This window comes from Leptopilina heterotoma, unplaced genomic scaffold (genome assembly GCF_015476425.1).
Source record: "Leptopilina heterotoma isolate Lh14 unplaced genomic scaffold, ASM1547642v1 Lhet_65, whole genome shotgun sequence".
NCBI classification, from domain to species: Eukaryota; Metazoa; Arthropoda; class Insecta; order Hymenoptera; family Figitidae; genus Leptopilina; species Leptopilina heterotoma.
Window position 1 is genome coordinate 1325367 of NW_025111152.1, and position 23312 is coordinate 1348678.

Consider the following 23312-nt stretch of genomic DNA (forward strand, 5'->3'; position numbering starts at 1 on the left):
TAATTCAATTTGTTAAAAACTTTTTAACAAATCAAATTTTTAAAGTATTTTAATTTAATGATTGATAAATAATTTAATTTTATGAAGAGTCACTTTTTAATGTATTTATGTTTTTTAGTGTGAAAATTTATAATTAAAATTTTTATTAGTTAATTTAAAAAAAGATACATATTGAACACTTTTAAAAAGAAATTATTTTTTCGCTAAATTTTTTTGAAAATTCTGAAAAAAGTTTTTTGAAAATTTTTTATTTTATTGTTGAAGACAATTAAATTTTTATAAACAAATAATTGGAAATTTTTGAAACATATAAAATTTTTTTTCTATTATATTAAAAATAATTAAATTCTTTTGAAGAATTTTGCATAAATTTTTCAAAAATAATCAAGGGAAGTTAGTCACAGTAATTATCTTCATAAATAGTACAATTCTTTGCAGAATTTCAATTATTTTTAATTCAATATTAATCGAACTCATCGAAAAATGTAATAATTTTTTTAAATTTTATTAAAATTCGTCGAAAGAAATTTAATTATTTTTATATACTGTAAAAAAATTCTTCTCAAGAATTCAATTATTTCCATAAATAGCAAAATTCTTCAGATTTACTAAATTCTATTGAATATTATTTTTTAAAAACATTCTTTACAAGAATTCAATTAGTTTCATGAATTTCCATAAAATTCTTCGCAGAAATTCAATTATGTTTAATTTTTTTTTTAAATTCTCCTCAAGATTTTAATTATCTTTATAAATAATTAAATGGTTTTCCACAATTAAATTTTTTTCCAACATTTTAACAAAATTCTACTTAAACATTTAATAATTTTCATAAATAATAATTAGATTCGAAATCAAATAAATTTAAATTTGACGAGAAAAAAAGTCTGGAAAAAATCGAGAATTTTGTTGAACGAAAATAGTAGACACCTGGAATTAAAAATAATAAATAAATAAAAAAAAATAAAATAAATAAAGCAATTATAATAATAATAAATAATAAAAATATAAATAAATTATGAAATATATAGGAACTTGAAATTGTTGAAAATTCTACTGAAGATTTGCCACGTGATGCTGGTCAAGATGAAGATCTCGATTTGTTTTCTCTCTACAAAGATGATGCTGGTACAACAAGTTTCAACTCCAATACCACCACCAATCAAAACACTAATTGGGATTATGAAATTAACTCGTATGTGAATGAAGAAAGAGCTGGAAAATCAGTAAATATTTTACAATGGTGGAAGGAACACGCAAAAGAATTTCCAAATCTATCTCGAATGGCTCGAGACTACTTAGCAATTCCTGCATCATCTGTTTCTGTTGAACGCTTATTCTCAAGAAGTTCATTGGTTATTAGGAAACATAGAAACAAGCTAAATAATGAGTCAATACGTTCTTTGATGGCTCTTAATTCATGGGTTTCTTGCTCTTTGACACCTAAGATTCAGTCTTCAATGTAAAATTTTCAATTCGCTTGGTTTAATTTATAATTCATATTTCAATTAAGATTAATTGAATAATTTAAGTTAAACACTTTCTACGCATTTCACTTAGTACAAAATGTACGCACTGCATTATTTCAATTTATTATATAAATCTATAAAACATTGTATTTAATTTATCTGAAAACTTTAAAATAAAGTTGAATTGAATTGTTTGTATTAAATTTTTATCAGGTTAATAAATCTTTAAAACTTTGATAGGTTATTTTATAGAAATATAAATATAAATCATATGTACAATAATATTTACTTTACAAACATTAATTTTATATTTATAATTTTTAAATATTTATTTTATAATAAAAACGTCCTACAAAATCAAAGAAAAATGTCTTTTTGTACAAAAGTACTGTGATTAAAGGTAATTACGAAATTAAATTAATTATTAAACTAATAATTTTTTTTTATTATTATGTATTTTTCAATTTTACTAAGTTCAGTTTAACTTTCAAAGAAAAAAACTATAAAATCGATTGTATTTAAAAAATACTGTTATAGTACCTAAATGAAATATATAAAAAGATAAAAACATTCTTTATAAATTATATTTGTTTTGTTTATTTTTAAATTTTTATTATTCTCTTTATAATCTTGTTATAAAAAGTGTTTAAAATTTTCTATGTTCTTATAACCTGTGATTTATATAAATATTTAAAAAATGAAAGTCTCGATCAAGCTCAAACAATACGATATTATCGCTTCAACGATATGAAGCTCAGCGATAATTTGGCATAACAAAAGCGAACTGCTGTCTCTTAGCATTAATTTTCTCGCGATTTTTATCGTTATGCATCACTAGTAGCCACAGTATTATATTGGATTTTTAATTTCTTGTGCGCAAATAAAAGAACAAAAATTCAAGATAGCTGCACGCAGAAAAATAGTTGGATAAAGTATACTATGTGTTGGATACCCCCCCTATTTCAGATAGTGTCTGGAGCGCGATCTATTTAGTTGGACAGGACAACCAATTTAATTGGATTCTTAGATGTTGGATGTACTATCCAATTCTGTTGGATAGGGGAGCCAATTTGTTTTGTGAACTGTCTATTTTTTTGTTATCACTACTTTTAAGTTGGATAATGCAATTATTTTCTAATAGTGAAATAACCATTTATATTTTACATAATTAATTAAATTTACACATACAATTAAATTTAATAAAATTATATGTTTATTTAATTTTACTAATTTAATTCCTATTGAATGTTTTAAATATAATTAAGATTTAAATATAATTAGTTAGATCACTGAAAATTAATTCTCTTTATGATTTTTTTCTTTAAAATTAACAAACATAACCTAAAAAAATTTTCCGCGTTAGGTATTCCTCATCGTGGAACGGTTGTTCCTCATCACAAATAAATCAATTTATCAAAATCATATTCTCTTTAAAAGGTAATAGTGTTTCATAACCTATAAGATTCTCTGTAAAAGCGAAGACAGAATTTCACAAACTTTGATTTCAATTTTGCTACTTTATTACTTGACACTTTCACTTAATCACTTTCGTTTAACAATGTTATTAAATGTTCACAGTTTGTTGGCGCGATTATTTTCAAAAAATTTCTCGTGTTTTCGTCCATTATAGTATTTTTGTCTTGACAATTCACGTTCACGCACGAAATTGTCGGAATCGAGTCGCAACTTCTTGACAGCGCATGCGCATCATAGGAATCGGGACTTACAAATTTCAGTTGGCTGCCACATCCAACTCGTTGGAAACCGTATCCAACTAAATAGATATAATGACTAATCATAAGTATAAATTTAAAATTGTCACTGGAACCAACGCCGTTTGATCATATATGATTTTACATAGATATAACAGCTAATTTCCTTCTATCCAATAAAAATTGGATGTATTATCCAACCTTTTTTCTGCGTGTGGTATATTTTTCCGATTTTGATGTACTTGAAGATACGAACGTTCAATGAACGAAAAGGCCCGGGCCATTCGATCACTGTAATTCAGGCCGGCACACCGCAGAAGACAGTGAGTAAGGGGAAACAGGTAGCAGCCCCCACCATACCACCATATAGGCTTGTGCGGCAGGCCCAGGGACAAATAGAAAGAAGGAAAACCCGCAATGTGATGTCCCCCACTCCTTTCCCCTTACTCGCAGACTGCTTCCGTGTGCCGGCCTGAAATTTGTCAATTTTCAAAACCAAATAACTCAAAGATGACCGACTGGAAATTAAAAACTTTGTATAAACAATTTGATTATTTAGTTATGAAGAAGACAAAAAAAATTGTTTGAACCTTCACAAAAGCTAATAACCTATAATGAACGGTGAAAACGCTATTTTCTCACCGTTTCATATCAAAACTTCAAAATTAAAAAAGTCAAAGATGGCCGCCTGGAAATTAAAAATTTTGTAGTAACAATTTCTTTATTTAGGTAGAAAGAGTATTAAAAAAATTGTTAGAACCTTCGCTAAGGTCTAAATTTTGAGAATTTTCGAAAAAACTGGTCTTGAACGGTAAAAAATCAAAATTATTAATTTTCAAAATTAAAAAAGTCAAAGATGGCCGCCTGGAAATTAAAAATTTTGTATTAACAATTTCTTTATATAGGTATAAAGAATACAAAAAAGAATGTTAGAACCTTCGCAAAAGTTGAAAACCTATAATGAACGGTGAAAACGTTATTTTCTCACCGTTTCATATCATAACTTCAAAATTAAAAAAGTCAAAGATGGCCGCCTGGAAATTAAAAATTTTGTATTAACAATTTTTTTATTTAGTTATAAAGAATACTAAAAAAATTGTTAGAACCTTCGGCGAAGTCAAAATTTTGAGAATTTTCGAAAAAACTGGTCTTGAACGGTAAAAAATCAAAATTGTTAATTTTCAAAATTAAAAAAGTCAAAGATGGCCGCCTGGAAATTAAAAATTTTGTATTAACAATTTTTTTATTTAGTTATAAAGAACACTAAAAAAAATTGTTTGAATCTTCGCTTAGGTCTAAATTTTGAGAATTTTCGAAAAAACTGGTCTTGAACGGTAAAAAATCAAAATCGTTAATTTTCAAAATTAAAAAAGTCAAAGATGGCCGCCTGGAAATTAAAAATTTTGTATTAACAATTTTTTTATTTAGTTATAAAGAATACTAAAAAAATTGTTAGAACCTTCGCTAAGGTCTAAATTTTGAAAATTTTCGAAAAAACTGGTCTTGAACTGTAAAATCTCAATATTGTTAATTTTCAAAATTAAAAAAAGTCAAAGATGGCCGCCTGGAAATTAAAAATATTGTATTAACAATTTCTTTATATAGGTATAAAGAATGCAAAAAAATGTTAGAATTAAATTATGCGAAGGGAAGTTTTGATGATAAAATTTAGATGTTTTGAACATTAGAAAATTAAAATTTGGGGAATAATCATGCGCCCCCCCATCCAATGTTTGTAAACCGAAATATCATTTCGTTGTCCCCTTTTTGATTTACGTTTCTTGTGCTAAGCAATGCAGAACGGTTACAAATATCTAAGTGAACCGAGCTTAGCCGAACGTACCCGAACTAAGACCCAATAGGAACAAAAACACAAGCTCGGGTCACCAAGGGATTTACAGCAGTGCTACCTGTCGCCTAAGCACAAAACGAAAATGAAAAAAAGACTCGCAAAATAAAATCTATTTTCGCCTGATTTTTTAAAAAAATTAAAATTATGGTGGAACAGAATTTTAGAAAAATAATAAGTTTTTTGGATTTCGCGAACGTTTTCACAATTTTTTTTTAATTATTTATAACTAAAAAAAATGGTTAATAAAATTTTTTTAAATTTCCAGTATTTAAAAATAAAATAAATCTAAAAATAATTAATTATGAGATTGTAAATTTAATGAAAAACCATTTTTTAAAGAAATTCTCAAAAATTTTGACTATAGCGAAGGTTCCAACATTTTTTTTGTCTTCTTCATAACTAAATAAACAAATTGTTAATACAAAATTTTTAACTTCCAGGCGGCCATCTTTGAGTTTTTTGGTTTTGAAAATTAACAAATATAAGATTTTACTGATCAGGACCATTTTTTTTTACAAATTCTAAAATTTTTGACCTTACCGAAAGTTCTAACAATTTTTTTTTTTGTAGTCTTTGTAACTAAATAAACAAATTGTTAATACAATATCTTTAATTTCCAGCCTGTCATCTTTGACTTTTTTTAGTAGTCAAATTTTTAGGCCTGCACAAGGGAGCACTTAGCGGGTAAGGGGAAACAAGCAGCAGCCCCTACCATGCCACTATAATAGGATTGTGCGGCAGGCCGAGGGGCGAGGAGAAAAAAGGAAAGCCCCAAGGCAATGTCCCCACTCCTTTCCCCTTACTCGTTGACTGCTCCCGTGTGCAGGCCTGAATTATTTAATTTTACTACTAAAAACCACTATATTATTATATATATTCAATAAGACGCACTGTCCCCAATACTTAATAACAGCAAAAACAAATTTTTTTAGAAATTTTAAAATTCTAAAATTACAGTGACTGTACTGAAAAAATGAAAACGCTATTTTCTCACCGTTCTGTATAAAAACTTCAAAACCAAAAAAGTTTATGAAAACCAACTGGAAATAAAACTTTTGTGCAAACAAGTAGTTTAATTAGCCTTAAAGAATATAAAAAAATTGTTAGAACCTTCGCTAAAGTAAAAATTTTGAAAATTTACAAAAAAAAAACTGGTTCAGAACGGTAAAAACTCAAATTGTTCAAATTCTAAAGCTAAAAAAGTCAAAGAAGACTGGCTGGAAATTAAAAATTTTGTATTAACAACAAATTTGAAAATTAACAATTTTGATTTTTTACCGTTCAAGACCAGTTTTTTCGAAAATTCTCAAAATTTAGACCTTAGCGAAGGTTCTAACAATTTTTTTAATACTCTTTCTACCTAAATAAAGAAATTGTTACTACAAAATTTTTAATTTCCAGGCGGCCATCTTTGACTTTTTTAATTTTGAAAATTAACAATTTTGATTTTTTACCGTTCAAGACCAGTTTTTTCGAAAATTCTCAAAATTTTCACTTCGCCGAAGGTTCTAACAATTTTTTTAGTATTCTTTATAACTAAATAAAAAAATTGTTAATACAAAATTTTTAATTTCCAGGCGGCCATCTTTGACTTTTTTAATTTTAAAAATTAACAATATTGATTTTTTACCGTTCAAGACCAGTTTTTTCGAAAATTCTCAAAATTTAGACCTAAGCGAAGGTTCAAACAATTTCTTTAGTGTTCTTTATAACTAAATAAAAAAATTGTTAATACAAAATTTTTAATTTCCAGGCGGCCATCTTTGACTTTTTTAATTTTGAAAATTAACAATTTTGATTTTTTACCGTTCAAGACCAGTTTTTTCGAAAATTCTCAAAATTTAGACCTTAGCGAAGGTTCTTACAATTTTTTTAATACTCTTTCTACCTAAATAAAAAAATTGTTAATACAAAATTTTTAATTTCCAGGCGGCCATCTTTGACTTTTTTAATTTTGAAAATTAACAATTTTGATTTTTTAACGTTCAAGACCAGTTTTTTCGAAAATTCTCAAAATTTAGACCTTAGCGAAGGTTCTAACAATTTTTTTAATACTCTTTCTACCTAAATAAAGAAATTTTTAATACAAAATTTTTAATTTCCAGGCGGCCATCTTTGACTTTTTTAATTTTGAAAATTAACTATTTTGATTTTTTACCGTTCAAGACCAGTTTTTTCGAAAATTCTCAAAATTTTCACTTCGCCGAAGGTTCTAACAATTTTTTTAATACTCTTATTACCTAAATAAAGAAATTGTTAATACAAAATTTTCAATTTCCACGCGGCCATCTTTGACTTTTTTAATTTTGAAAATTAACAATTTTGATTTTTTACCGTTCAAGACCAGTTATTTCGAAAATTCTCAAAATTTAGACCTTAGCGAAGGTTCTAACATTTTTTTTTGTATTCTTTATAAATAAATAAATAAATTGTTAATACAAAATTTTTAATTTCCAGGTGGCCATATTTGACTTTTTTAATTTTGAAAATTAACAATTTTGATTTTTTACCGTTTGAGACCAGTTTTTTCGAAAATTCTCAAAATTTAGACCTTAGCGAAGGTTCTAACAATTTTTTTAATACTCTTTCTACCTAAATAAATAAATTGTTAATACAAAATTTTTAATTTCCAGGCGGCCATCTTTGACTTTTTTAATTTTGAAAATTAACAATTTTGATTTTTTACCGTTCAAGACCAGTGTTTTCAAAAATTCTCAAAATTTTGACTTCGCCGAAGGTTCTAACAATTTTTTTAGTATTCTTTATAACTAAATAAAAAAATTGTTAATACAAAATTTTTAATTTCCAGGCGGCCATCTTTGACTTTTTTAATTTTGAAAATTAACGATTTTGATTTTTTACCGTTCAAGACCAGTTTTTTCGAAAATTCTCAAAATTTAGACCTAAGCGAAGATTCAAACAATTTTTTTTAGTGTTCTTTATAACTAAATAAAAAAATTGTTAATACAAAATTTTTAATTTCCAGGCGGCCATCTTTGACTTTTTTAATTTTAAAAATTAACAATTTTGATTTTTTACCGTTCAAGACCAGTTTTTTCGAAAATTCTCAAAATTTAGACCTTAGCGAAGGTTCTAACAATTTTTTTAATACTCTTTCTACCTAAATAAAGAAATTGTTAATACAAAATTTTTAATTTCCAGGCGGCCATCTTTGACTTTTTTAATTTTGAAAATTAACAATTTTGATTTTTTACCGTTCAAGACCAGTTTTTTCGAAAATTCTCAAAATTTTCACTTCGCCGAAGGTTCTAACAATTTTTTTAGTATTCTTTATAACTAAATAAAAAAATTGTTAATACAAAATTTTTAATTTCCAGGCGGCCATCTTTGACTTTTTTAATTTTGAAAATTAACAATTTTGATTTTTTACCGTTCAAGACCAGTTTTTTCGAAAATTCTCAAAATTTAGACCTTAGCGAAGGTTCTAACAATTTTTTTAATACTCTTTCTACCTAAATAAATAAATTGTTAATACAAAATTTTTAATTTCCAGGCGGCCATCTTTGACTTTTTTAATTTTGAAAATTAACTATTTTGATTTTTTACCGTTCAAGACCAGTTTTTTCGAAAATTCTCAAAATTTTCACTTCGCCGAAGGTTCTAACAATTTTTTTAATACTCTTTTTACCTAAATAAAGAAATTGTTAATACAAAATTTTCAATTTCCACGCGGCCATCTTTGACTTTTTTAATTTTGAAAATTAACAATTTTGATTTTTTACCGTTCAAGACCAGTTTTTTCGAAAATTCTCAAAATTTAGACCTTAGCGAAGGTTCTGTTACATCCCGAGCAGAAGGCGAGTTTGATAGGTTAGGTTAAAGAATTTTGGAGGAATGGTAGGCTGATTATGGTCAAGTTGGTAAAGCTTGACCTTTATTTTTAAGTAGGATCGTTTGTACTTGTCAAAACTACGGGTTTTGAGTTACAACAACAATAAATATTCCCTTTTTAACAATTTATTTAAATATTCAAGAGTATGTTTACAAAATTATACAATGTTACTTACTTTTAGTTTACAGATTAGTCGTAGATTCAAAATTGAAGCGCTGGTCGATATAAGTTTGGTTTTCAAGATGTTGTTTCAATTGAATGAAACTGAGAAAGTTTGTTATGTTACACTTATGTAACTTTCACAACTTTAGGGTTTTTGCGTTTGTTTCAAGAGTTAGTACCGTTTCTAAGTGTTACTTATCGTCACTTGCACCTAATTATGGAAAGAAACTTGTTTCTAAGTGTGAGAAAAGCAACTTGCACAATAATTGAGTACAATTCGGTCTGCAATTGCCAATTAAAGAAAGAATTGGTGAAAAACTACAATTAATGAAACTTGACACGCAAAATACGACAGTTAATACATTAAAATTATTGATTCTAAGTGTCAAATTGCTTTTCTTGCACCTTTTACGGAAAGAAACTTGTTTCTAAGTGAATAACAAAATTGACTTGCACAATAACCGAGTACAACTCGAACTGCAGTTGCCGATTAAAGAAAGAATACAATAAATAATGAAAAACTGAAGGGTCGCTCTACAATGACTACTGGTCTTATAAACCGCACCGGAACTTTTGACAATTTGTGTTAAAAAGCTTTGCCTTATATACTATAAAATTATTAAAAAGTGGGAGAGTTTGTAGACAATTATGGGGGTAAAAGGTGTCAATTCTTTAGAATAATACTTATTCATTATAATTCTATTTATAATTGAGAAAAGAAGAAAGAATGCGATTTCGACAAATGATCTAAATATCTACCTCAATTATGGAAAAAGTGAAGCTAGAGTTACAAGAAGTGATTCACAGAACTCGGGTTGCGTAATGAGGTCATAGCGGCTGAGTGCGAGCTTGCGTGAGTCACTCCTTGACTCAACGCATTGTTTCTTATTTTTGTCAATTTCTATCTCTGGTTTTGTTTTTTAATCATTATTCTAATATGTAGGACGAAGTATAGAATTTCAGTTATAACTTCTATCTCAATTTCGGAATATTAAATGCTTTTATCGTGTTTATTATATGTTATAAAAATAGTTACATCGCAGTTACATAAACAGTTTCTTAAAAATGTACCTGGGATGTAACAGTCCTCCCTCCTTACTTTTTTCATTGTCTCGATGAAATTCTATTCTTATCGTTTAAATACCCATGTCGCGACTATAAAATTCTGAAATTGAGGAATGGTAGGCTGATTATGGTCAAGTTGGTAAAGCTTGACCTTTATTTTTAAGTAGGATCGTTTGTGCTTGTCAAAACTACGGGTTTTGAGTTACAACAACAATAAATATTCCCTTTTTAACAATTTATTTAAATATTCAAGAGTATGTTTACAAAATTATACAATGTTACTTACTTTTAGTTTACAGATTAGTCGTAGATTCAAAATTGAAGCGCTGGTCGATATAAGTTTGGTTTTCAAGATGTTGTTTCAATTGAATGAAACTGAGAAAGTTTGTTATGTTACACTTATGTAACTTTCACAACTTTAGGGTTTTTGCGTTTGTTTCAAGAGTTAGTACCGTTTCTAAGTGTTACTTATCGTCACTTGCACCTAATTATGGAAAGAAACTTGTTTCTAAGTGTGAGAAAAGCAACTTGCACAATAATTGAGTACAATTCGGTCTGCAATTGCCAATTAAAGAAAGAATTGGTGAAAAACTACAATTAATGAAACTTGACACGCAAAATACGACAGTTAATACATTAAAATTATTGATTCTAAGTGTCAAATTGCTTTTCTTGCACCTTTTACGGAAAGAAACTTGTTTCTAAGTGAATAACAAAATTGACTTGCACAATAACCGAGTACAACTCGAACTGCAGTTGCCGATTAAAGAAAGAATACAATAAATAATGAAAAACTGAAGGGTCGCTCTACAATGACTACTGGTCTTATAAACCGCACCGGAACTTTTGACAATTTGTGTTAAAAAGCTTTGCCTTATATACTATAAAATTATTAAAAAGTGGGAGAGTTTGTAGACAATTATGGGGGTAAAAGGTGTCAATTCTTTAGAATAATACTTATTCATTATAATTCTATTTATAATTGAGAAAAGAAGAAAGAATGCGATTTCGACAAATGATCTAAATATCTACCTCAATTATGGAAAAAGTGAAGCTAGAGTTACAAGAAGTGATTCACAGAACTCGGGTTGCGTAATGAGGTCATAGCGGCTGAGTGCGAGCTTGCGTGAGTCACTCCTTGACTCAACGCATTGTTTCTTATTTTTGTCAATTTCTATCTCTGGTTTTGTTTTTTAATCATTATTCTAATATGTAGGACGAAGTATAGAATTTCAGTTATAACTTCTATCTCAATTTCGGAATATTAAATGCTTTTATCGTGTTTATTATATGTTATAAAAATAGTTACATCGCAGTTACATAAACAGTTTCTTAAAAATGTACCTGGGATGTAACAGTTCTAACAATTTTTTTAATACTCTTTCTACCTAAATAAATAAATTGTTAATACAAAATTTTTAATTTCCAGGCGGCCATCTTTGACTTTTTTAATTTTGAAAATTAACAATTTTGATTTTTTACCGTTCAAGACCAGTTTTTTCAAAAATTCTCAAAATTTTGACTTCGCCGAAGGTTCTAACAATTTTTTTAGTATTCTTTATAACTAAATAAAAAAATTGTTAATACAAAATTTTTAATTTCCAGGCGGCCATCTTTGACTTTTTTAATTTTGAAAATTAACGATTTTGATTTTTTACCGTTCAAGACCAGTTTTTTCAAAAATTCTCAAAATTTAGACCTAAGCGAAGATTCAAACAATTTTTTTTAGTGTTCTTTATAACTAAATAAAAAAATTGTTAATACAAAATTTTTAATTTCCAGGCGGCCATCTTTGACTTTTTTAATTTTGAAAATTAACAATTTTGATTTTTTACCGTTCAAGACCAGTTTTTTCGAAAATTCTCAAAATTTTGACTTCGCCGAAGGTTCTAACAATTTTTTTAGTATTCTTTATAACTAAATAAAAAAATTGTTAATACAAAATTTTTAATTTCCAGGCGGCCATCTTTGAGTTTTTTAATTTTGAAGTTATGATATGAAACGGTGAGAAAATAACGTTTTCACCGTTCATTATAGGTTTTCAACTTTTGCGAAGGTTCTAACATTCTTTTTTGTATTCTTTATACCTATATAAAGAAATTGTTAATACAAAATTTTTAATTTCCAGGCGGCCATCTTTGACTTTTTTAATTTTGAAAATTAACAATTTTGATTTTTTACCTTTCAAGACCAGTTTTTTCGAAAATTCTCAAAATTTAGACCTTAGCGAAGGTTCTAACAATTTTTTTAATACTTTTTCTACCTAAATAAAGAAATTGTTACTACAAAATTTTTAATTTCCAGGCGGCCATCTTTGACTTTTTTAATTTTGAAGTTTTGATATGAAACGGTGAGAAAATAGCGTTTTCACCGTTCATTATAGGTTATTAGCTTTTGTGAAGGTTCAAACAATTTTTTTTGTCTTCTTCATAACTAAATAATCAAATTGTTTATACAAAGTTTTAAATTTCCAGTCGGTCATCTTTGAGTTATTTGGTTTTGAAAATTGACAAATTTCAGGCCGGCACACGGAAGCAGTCTGCGAGTAAGGGGAAAGGAGTGGCGGACATCACATTGCGGGTTTTCCTTCTTTCTATTTGTCCCTGGGCCTGCCGCACAAGCCTATATGGTGGTATGGTGGGGGCTGCTACTTGTTTCCCCTTACTCACTGTCTTCTGCGGTGTGCCGGCCTGTATTAGAGTGATCGCATGGCGCGGGCCTTTTCGTTCATTGAACGTTCCTAGCTTCAAGTACATCCGATTTTGCAATAACTGTTTAAATTGGGAGAAAAATCCTTTTGAAATTACATTACGCGTTCAAGCAGCTATTTTTAAAAGGCGACCACTGTTTGAAATTGCACAACACCGTTAAGTAAATTCTATTTGTGGTTTGGCCCTTATCAGGATTGACTTATCAGGGCCACTCTTCAGGCCCTGATGAGGGCTTGATCAGGTTCCAAGTTACTTCAGAAAAGGGATATAGAAGGTGTTTACATCGAGTGGTATAAATTTATTCTCTGCGTGCATAAACGGAAATATTCGCGCCTGCGCAAACACGTGGTCAAGGCAAAGCCTTTCACTACACAGCTGTATAAGCAAATATTTTGCGCAGACGCGAATATATGTTCGTGGAGAATATTTCCGTTTATGCGCGCAGAGAATAAATTTATACCACTCGGTGTAAACACCTTCTATATAATTTATTGTCAACACATTAAGCCACATTCAATTATTTAAAATTCATTTCACGTCAGTTTAAGCAAAAAAGAAAAAGTTCCAGTGAAAATAATTAATAATTAATTAAATAATAACAAATTAAATTTTTTGAAGCGGTTCTAATGAAACTGGGAAATATGTTTTTTTGAATCTGAAGGTATGAATATAATATTCCAATTCTAATTCTAAACAATAAAAAAATATTCAGGAAAGTTTGACGATAAACATTTATTGAAGTGGGACATTTAAATCTTTACACAATTTTCACTAAACTTTGCTAGTAAATACTCCGTCAAGCAAATCTTTAATAAATTTTTATGAAAATTTCGGTGCTGTATGGAGTATTGTCTGGTAAAGATACATAGTTGATAAAAAATATTATTCTAATGCTTTATTTTAAGGTAAATATTTGTTATTTGTTGTAGTGTATGGTGAAATTCGCGTTGTTAGAGGATGTGGATTTATCAACGATGATGAAAGTGACAATAAGGAGTGCATAAGAAGAAGTGGAACGCACGATGTAAAAGCATTTTATTGTTCTTGTACCACTGATCTTTGTAATGCAGCCTATACTACATTGCCATCAAAGAGTATTGTAGGAGCCCTTGTTTATTTATTAACAATGAAAGTGATTAATTAGCCTAATATAAATATATAAAAGCCTAATTGCTTCAATTAATAATGCTGCCGTAATTTGATGAATTGAGGACTCTCGAAAGATTTCACGCCTAGAAGACTGAGGGATAGGCCTATAAAGATATCATATTATAGCTAAAAAAAGTGGTTTTATGAAAAAAGAAAAACCTGATGCGTAAGTGATTGAAAAAAAGCTCGCATGAATTTCAAATATGAAAAATATCAGTGTTCCTGTACATCTAACAAAAAGTAATCATTTTTACAAATGTTAAAAATTTACAATACATATTCTATTGAAGAAAGAGATTTCCAAATGCAAGTATTCAGGGATTTGTAAAAAGATATAGAGTAAGACCGTTTTGTAATGGAGTCTCCATTGATTGTACTACATTACATAAGTAATTTAAAAAAGAGCGAAAGAATTTATACACGTGTGGTAAAAGAAATTAAAAGTTTTGGGAGTCAGGGTAAAAGTTATCAAAACAAAAACAAAAAATTGTCTATTTTATAAATTATTCTAAGTAAGAAAACACGATTTTTAAAAAATGTTTGTTCGGCGGCGTTACAACGTGAATGTTAATGAAATGTACAAGGAAGTACCTAGTCTTAATGCATATTATTTTCTTTAAAGCAACGTATTTTTATTCTCTCAAAGAGAATTTACAAAAGAACTTTAGGGAATTCGATTTTAGAACATTTATTTTTCGATATAAGACAGAGCACTAAGTAAAGAGGGCATTTTACTTAATATAATGTTTCCACAATGAAATAATTTCTTTTGTTTTCAAATGTAATTTAGTTTTTTATATCATCCACTTCAGCATCAAACATTTTTTGAACATTTTATTTACTTGATTCACTGTGAATTTCGAAGTATTTAACAATTAAGAAGTATCCACGTGTAAATAAGAAAATGTTCGCATTTGGAAAATAATGAAATTAAAATTTATGCGATTACGGGGTGTATCGAACTATTGGAAATGGTTTGTTCTAACCATGTCGTTTCTTGGAAGATCACAATATTATCAAGTGAGTTGAAAGTTCAAGAAATTTTTATAATGGTGTGTGGGACAAAAAAGTACTTAGGATTTTGTGTTTTTAGTTTCTTCTTCTATAATTTGATGTCTTATTGAAATAATGCTCCCAGGAAAAAGTAATCACACGGAGAAAAATGGATATTTAAGGTAAATATCTAGATGTTAAAGTTTAATATTTTTATTCTTTAACATAGGGACAGCTATCTAGATATTAAAAGTAAATATCTGGATGTTAAGCGTTAATATCTAGCATGTGATTTGAATATCTAGATATTAAAATTTAATATTTTTGATGTTAAGAGTTAATATATTTTTTCAATATCCAGTTTTCTCCGTGCACTTTGACGATTCTATTTAGTTATTTGTATCATTAAAGTATGCCGTGTATACTTAAATATTTTTTTTTATATGCAACTCTTTTGTTTGCCTGCGGTATCAGAAAATATATTTTCACCTATATCGCGCAAGCAGCAATCCGAATAAAAGAAAAAAATATTTTTCTTTATTAAGGAGGTTTATCGCTTGACGCAGCTTGTCAAAACAGGTGCCCATTGACAATTGTTTTCACAGATATGTAATTATTGCATATCGGTTTTGTATTTAAAAAATTTAGATCAATATCTGTTCATTTAATACTTTGCAGTATATGTAAATATATATGTCAAACTACTCAATTCCCATAGGACTCAATTTTAAATGTTGAAAATCAAAAAGGTTTATAACTTTTTTATAGGTACCTAGAGGTGTCAAAAATTTAACTACATCTTTATATTAACTTTATCTAGCTGCACATCAAGTTTTATCACATCTGTTCATTAATTCAATTATCGATAGAACCTCCTTAATCTTTTACGTTACAATGGTAACCGCTGCCTGCTCTCAGAAATGTGAACCTACACTTACTAATCGTGTAATACTTATTTTGATATCCTTCTAATATGAGACTACTTTTTTCTGGTTGTATATTATCCACAGTGCAGAATTTAATGTATATAATAATTTTGAAATTTAACAATAACAATATAAAGAAAACAACGAGAACTTGTTTATACTTCTAAAAGTACTTATTATTACTTTTCATCTGACTACTGATAATATGTATAATACATTGAAATTGTTGTTAATTACCGCAGTGCAAAATTATCAAGATAATAAATAAAGCGATATTTAATAATAAATATATTTTTCCTCTGCACTACAAAATTATATTAGTAGCATAACTAATTAATTACATTAATGGGTTGTCACATACAACTGGACAAAGAGTGAAAGCTTCTGAAGTCTAACCTACACATACAAATTCATTTGGGAAAGATAAAAAAATCTTGTTAGAGGTGGTAAAATGACAATGAAGTAATGGCACCAAAAAGATGTCATATTTTAAAAATGTTGCTAAACGTATAATAAAATATTTAACACAGTCTAACGAAAAAATGTTAAAAAATTTCATTAACTATTGATAAATTTGTCTAATATACAGTAGAACCTCGGTTATCCGAACTTTTTCGCCATCTTATACCCTAAATTAGTCCGAATTAGTTCGGATAATTGAGGTTTCACTGTTCCAGTAAAAAAAATTCGATACACGGACCGCGGAGTTCGTATACGAGCTTGGTAGCTCGTATGAGAAATATGAGAAATCTCTCATACGAGCCTTTTCCGTAATGAGAAGTGTATAGATGCTTGTATACGAGGTGACTTTTAAAGCATTTTGATTAATGTAACACTATTTTAAAGTAAATGTAGATAATAGAAATGAATTATCTCATCTAAAACAAAGCTAAATTCATAAGAATAATGAAGTTTTAAGAAAAAAAGGATAATTTTGTTTAAAAAATTTATTCACACTGAAAAAAGGTTAGAATTTGATAATTCCTTGTTACTCTTACTTACCGACATTAGATATTTCTCGGATGCAGTAAGCACGATTTTGTATTAGCGGTAGAATAAATAAGGTTTTCTTCATTACTAATTAATAATATATTATTATTTATTTATTATATAAATGTTCTTATATAAAATAATTAAATTTAATACAAAATCGTGCTTACCGCATCCGAGAAATATCTAATGTCGGTAAGTAAGAGTAACAAGGAATTATCAAATTCTAACCTTTTTTCAGTGCACGGAGAAAAATCTGCTGCTAATATTACTCGAAAGAGCACATTACTTAAATTGCTTAACGTTTCTCTTATATTTTTAGCATGGATTCATATACTTATTGTAAAAATACTTTCAATGCAATAAGCATAAGAGACAGTAGCTAATTTTGCACGAAATCTTTATTATAAATACAAAGAGAACGTGCTATAAAAGTATTAGATTCTTCTTATAAGAATCGCTCGAACTCCGACTGATTTTCAGGCGGACTTTATACAACACAATCTTACCTGTGTATACGCACATATAACTCACACACACATACCCGTGTAGAAATTTCGCTGGGGCCCTGATCAGGGCCGGATAGGGCCGACCTATTAGGGAATGAAACGCCGCGCCCGATGTGGCCCTGATCAGGAAATCCACATTTTCTTGTCGCCCCGATCTGGCCCTGATCGGGCGCGGCGTTTCATTCCTTACTATGGCCCTAGTAGGGCAATTTCTACACGGGTATTTCTCTGGACAGTTTTGTACGGAAGCGCTCATGCGCAAACCCTAGCAAGTATGCTTGCCTACCGCTCTGAGCATCTCGAAGCAGCTCGGCATGTGTGCATATAGGCACACCTGCACGTATGCTTTGAATGTTTTGATTCTCATCATTTTTCATAAATTAATAAAAACTAAGTACCTTATTTAATTAAACTGTTAACAATAATTATAAATATTGCTTAAAGTAATAAATAAAATATATTTTATTGAAAAGCGATTAATTTAATTTATTTCACTGATTTTTTTTCAAAAAAATTTACATAACCACAATATAATTTAATATTTACTTTATATGTTAAAAGCAAGGACTTTATTTTGTTTTAAGATAATTCTATAACATTTTTGTTCAAAGTTTATAATATAATTATAATGAAATTTAAAAAATTTAATTTGTTTTGTTATGAAAATATTTATTATCAAAAAAAATTATAATACTATAACATGCGACACAATTTTAGATAGAGTTTGCGAAGGAAAAAATAAAACTAGAATACAAAGAGGAAAAACACTGCATTTTTGTAATTGACAATAAAGTGAAAAAAGCTATGATGGATGGATTTTACTTCAAAGGAGAAAAATTAATGTATAAAAAAATGCAGAAACTGTTTCATTGGAATTTGACGAAAATTATATTTATTTAGAACCAAGTATAGAAGAGTATTGTGTTATTGCTTCGAAAGGTAAAAAAAAGGTTTTTAACATTCCCGTGTGGAAATTGCCAAGGTTTGCCAATATTGATTATTGGGTCTATAATGGTCCTAGCTTGGAATGTACCTTAACCTGGCCCTAGCTTGGTGATAGCTAGAACTTCTTGTTAGATTATAAGTTATAAATATATTTGAAAATATGTATCAGTAATTGTTTATGTGTAATTTGAAGTAATATTTAAACATCTCATAGCAAGATTGAGACAATATTGAACTGAAATGTTTACTTTTAACTTTTCATTTGTAAAATTTTGACAGATTATCAGTAGAATTCTACTAATTGCTATTATCGGAATTGAGTTACTGATAATTAGTAGAAAGTTACTGATTCGATTAGTAAAATATAAGTTACTGATTCAATCTGTTGTATAAAAATATGACATAGTCAAATTTACTAATTTATCAGTTGAATTTAAAGGTTATGTTGATTTCTCTTTGGCCACCAGTATATATTTACAGCATATCCTTAGTTCCGAAGCTTATGAAAGTTAAAATAAATCTTTAAATGTCTTCAGTTTTTCAATGTTGGGCGCATAAGTTGACTAAACATTGCATGAATGTTTACAATTTTCTTTAATTTTTTAAGTTTTTCAAAACTTTTTAAAATTGTCTTTAAACTTCCTCCTTTAAAGAAAAAATTCATTTAAATTAAAAAAAATTTTTACTTCATGCAACGTTCAATTAACTTTTGCGCCCAACATTGAAAAACTGCTGACATTAAAGATTTATTTAAAGTTTCATAAGCTTTGATTTAAGCTTCAGTTAATTAACTCAATTAAAATTTTCATTACAATATATTTTTCAAGTTAAATTTTTAAAACCGTTCACGGATTTGTTAACTTCTGTTAAAATCATATTTTGTTGAATGAAACTGAAGTTTCCACCGTTTATGTCGACGAAATGAGATAAAAACTTCAATTTTTAAATAACAATTGACTTTCCCTCCCCGATTGGATTAAAAATCTATGCAGGATGTAATGAAAAGAACAATTAAGTTCTTTTTATCAGAAATTATTTGCATCTTGATCTTTAAAAAAATTCTTTTCTCATTTTGCGTCAACGAAAATGTTACTGACTTTAGTTTTATTATTTTGAGGCATTTATAATGGAATAGTTCATATGACTTATGATGACAAGAATAACCTGAAGTATCATGCAACGCATCGTACCGAGCGAGCGTGGTTAAGTGGTTTGGTTATCGGTTTACGAATGTTAGGGTCGTGCGTTCAACTCCCAACGTGTGGGGATTTTTTCTCTGTTAGTATATAGGAATTAAGTATTATAAATTACATGATAACAAAAGTAGGTAAAAAAAGATGAAATAATGAATCTCAATAATAATAAATAAGAATAAATAATTTTTTTAAATAGTTAATTAAACTGTTCCTTTTATTGGGCCTAACTAGATTCTCTAGGTAGAACCAGGCTACACTGCAAAAATAGGTGTCTTTTTTGATATCTTAAAATAAGATGTAAGATGGAAAAATGGTATCTTACATCTTAAAATAAGATGTTTTCTAAAGCATCTTACTAATATTTAAGATGCTTTATACGTTTTAGCAGTGATGAAGAAATTTCTTCCATCTTAGAAAAGTAAGATACTTTTGTAAGTTCTTTAAAGTATCTTAAATTAAGATGTTTCTGTTGCAATAAGATGTTTAGCGATAAGTTACTTGAGAATCGTAAGATGCGCCATAAGTGTAAGTTATTGAAAACTAAGATACATAAAGTGTTTTCCATAAGAGACCATAGTTAACCTCAAAACTTTTTGCCCCAAAAATACCATAGAAAATGTGTACGAAGATACTTTTAACATCTTAAATTAAGATGTTTCAAGTAACTAAAAAGTGTCTACCAAAACATCTTAGAAATGACTACCAAAACATCTTAAATTAAGATACTTCTTTTTGCAGTGTAGAAGAGCGTGACGTTTCAACCTAGGGCCTACAAGGATAAACAAGCTAGGACCAAGTTAATAAAGGGGAAATCTAGGTAGAACCAATAAAGGGCCATTATAAAATTTCCACACGGGTAGGAAAATTTTTTTTTCCTTTTAGCACTTCTTAAAGGTGAAGGTTCTACATTCTCTGTAATTTTGCTCCTTTGAAGTAAAATCCATCCATCATAGCTTTTTTCACTCTATTGTCAATTATAAAAATGCATTCCATCTGAAATTGTGTCGCATGTTAAGTCCAACGCACAATAGGTTCGCGAACGAGACGCATGAGATAGACAAGGAAACAAATATATCTCTGTCCTTTTCTAACTCATGCTTTGCGTTCGCGAACGACTTTCGCGAACTTATTGTGCTTAGGCCTTTATAGTATTATAATTTTTTTTTGATAATAAATATTTACATAACAAATAAAATTAAATTTTTTAAATTTTATTATAATTATATATTATATACTTTAAACAAAAATGTTATAGAATTATCTTAAAACAAAATAAAGTTCTTGCTTTTAACATAAAGTAAATATTAAATTATATTGAGGTTATGTAAATTTTTTTGAAAAAAATCAGTGAAATAAATTAAATTAGGCGCTTTTCAATAAAATGTATTTTATTTATTACTTTAAGCAATATTTATAATTATTGTTAACAGTTTAATTAAATAAGGCACTTAGTTTTTATTAATTTATGAAAAATGATGAGAATCAAAACATTCAAAGCATACGTGCAGGTGTGCCTACATGCACACATGCCGAGCTGCTTCGAGATGCTCAGAGCCAAGAAGACTATTCTTGCTCAGAGCGGTAGGCAAGCACACTTGCTAGGGTTTGCGCATGAGCGCTTCCGTAGTTTTGTCGTCCTGTAAAACATTATATATTATATGTAGTATTTAATACTTGTTGCTGTTATAAAAAGATAATATTTATTTAATAGTAAGTAGTAGTATATTAGTTAAAAATTATTGCATTTTTATTCATGTTTGAATGTATAAGCAACATGTGAAAATTGTTAGGTTATGTTGTTGCAAACGTCACCGCGTCGTACGCGTTCCGTTCCTCGAAATCATGCAGAAAAATATATGTGTGTGTAAGTTATATGTGCGTATACGCAGGTTCACGGTGCGTCTAGTCAAAATTAAATGAAAAATGATATTACCTCAAATTTTTTTTGTTGATTCTGTATCCTAGCCCTATATAGACATATCTTATGAAAAAAATGAAAATTGTAAGTTTAGCGCTTTCTTTTTAACGACGTCAATTACATTTTTTGATAATTTTTACATTTTTCAACATTTTTATATCATTTTACTTCCTCATAGAGGAAGTATTGTAATACCAAAATTTTTTGAGTTCGATTTTTTGACATATCTTTATGTTGTTCGACCTCAGGAGTTCAAAAATGACATTTTTAAAAAATGTCATACCGTATGTGTGTGTGTGTGTAAACATCACATTTTCATAAATATCTCGAAATCATGAAGAGCTTTTGGGTTGACTTTTTTTTAAATTGTAGATCTCACCTGCGGACATAAAGTGAGAGTACTTTCTGATATATTAATAAAGTTTAACTAAATTTTTTTTTTATTTTTAATTTTGCAAAAAAAAGTTTTTTGCCCATAACTTTAAAAAAATGTTAGAATACCTATAAATGTTTTTCCATAATTTTGTAGAGTTTTTTTAGACGCATCTTTTGAGCCGTAATTGAACATTTTTCGTCCATATTGGCCGGAGATAATAAACTTTTAAAAATCAAAAATTTTGGAAAATAAGACTTTTTTAAAAATTTTTGTTGAAAAATGTAGATGTAACTTTAAAATTATCGTTACTAACTTGTAGAGCATTAAAAAACGCTTCGATTGACCTACTTTTGAACCTAATTCGATAATAAATTTCGAAATTATTGGTATTTTAAAAATCAAAAATTGTGGAAAAAGACATCTTCTCAACCTTTTTGTTTGAAAATTTTTGTTTAACTATTAAACTATTATAACTATCTTGTAGGGTATTTAAAAATACATTTATTGACCCAAAATTCAATCACTTTTACCATATTTATGAAAAGTTATTCATATATTTCTGTTATTATTACCTCTATGAGGAAGCAAAGTGTTCATGAAATGAGCACCAAAATTATAAAAAAATATACAACTTGGCAGCAGTTTTAAACTTTTAAGGGCTACTCTAGTTTACAATACTCTTCACTTATAACCACGCTTTTTCAAGAGTGTAATTATGTACATGTTATATTAAATTACTGTTTCGTTGTCAAATCAATGTTAGCGGGGCTAACCGATACTAAACAATAACAAAGCATACACTGAATGTGAAATACATCACTCTGTTGGATCTATATTTACTTTTAAGTTCTTACGTAATTATATATGTTTAAAATGATATAAAATATGTTGAAAAATGCGTAAAAATTATCAAAAAATGTAATTGACGTCGTTAAAAAGAAAGCGCTAAACTTACAATTTTCATTTTTTCATAAGATATGTCTATATAGGGCTAGGATACAGAATCAACAAAAAAATTTGAGATAATATCATTTTTCATTTAATTTTGACTAAACGCACCGTGGGTTAGATTGTGTTGTATAAAGTCCGCCTGAAAATCAGTCGGAGTTCGAGCGATTCTTATAAGAAGAATCTAATACTTTTATAGCACGTTCTCTTTATATTTATAATAAAGATTTCGTGCAAAATTAGCAGCTGCTTTTTGTTTTTATTGCATCGAACTCTCCATTACATTAAATAGATGATTTCGTATATAAATTATTATAACCTAAAGCTAAAATTCTATTCAGCAGTGACTAATAAAATTTGTAAAGATTCTGCAAGCAATAATAGCAACAGATTTCTCTCCGTGTATGAATAAATTTTTTGAACAAAATTATTCTTTTTTCCTTAAAACTTCATTTCCCTTATGAATTTAGCTTTGTTTTAGATCAGATAATTCATTTCTATTATCTACATTTACTTTAAAATAGTGTTACATTAATCA

At 28.2% G+C, this 23312-nt stretch overlaps 1 protein-coding gene across 2 annotated transcripts in view; it reads left to right on the forward strand.

The window, feature by feature from the left end:
* The window catches only part of LOC122509940, a 142900-nt gene extending 126721 nt beyond the window's left edge, over nucleotides 1-16179 (forward strand). For both annotated transcript variants that reach the window (XM_043624276.1, XM_043624275.1), the window contains exon 4: nucleotides 13754-16179. In XM_043624276.1, coding sequence (XP_043480211.1) covers nucleotides 13754-13968 — 215 coding nt within the window. In that variant the 3' untranslated portion in view covers nucleotides 13969-16179. The remainder of the gene's footprint in view (nucleotides 1-13753) is intronic.
* The last annotated feature ends 7133 nt before the right edge of the window (nucleotides 16180-23312 follow it).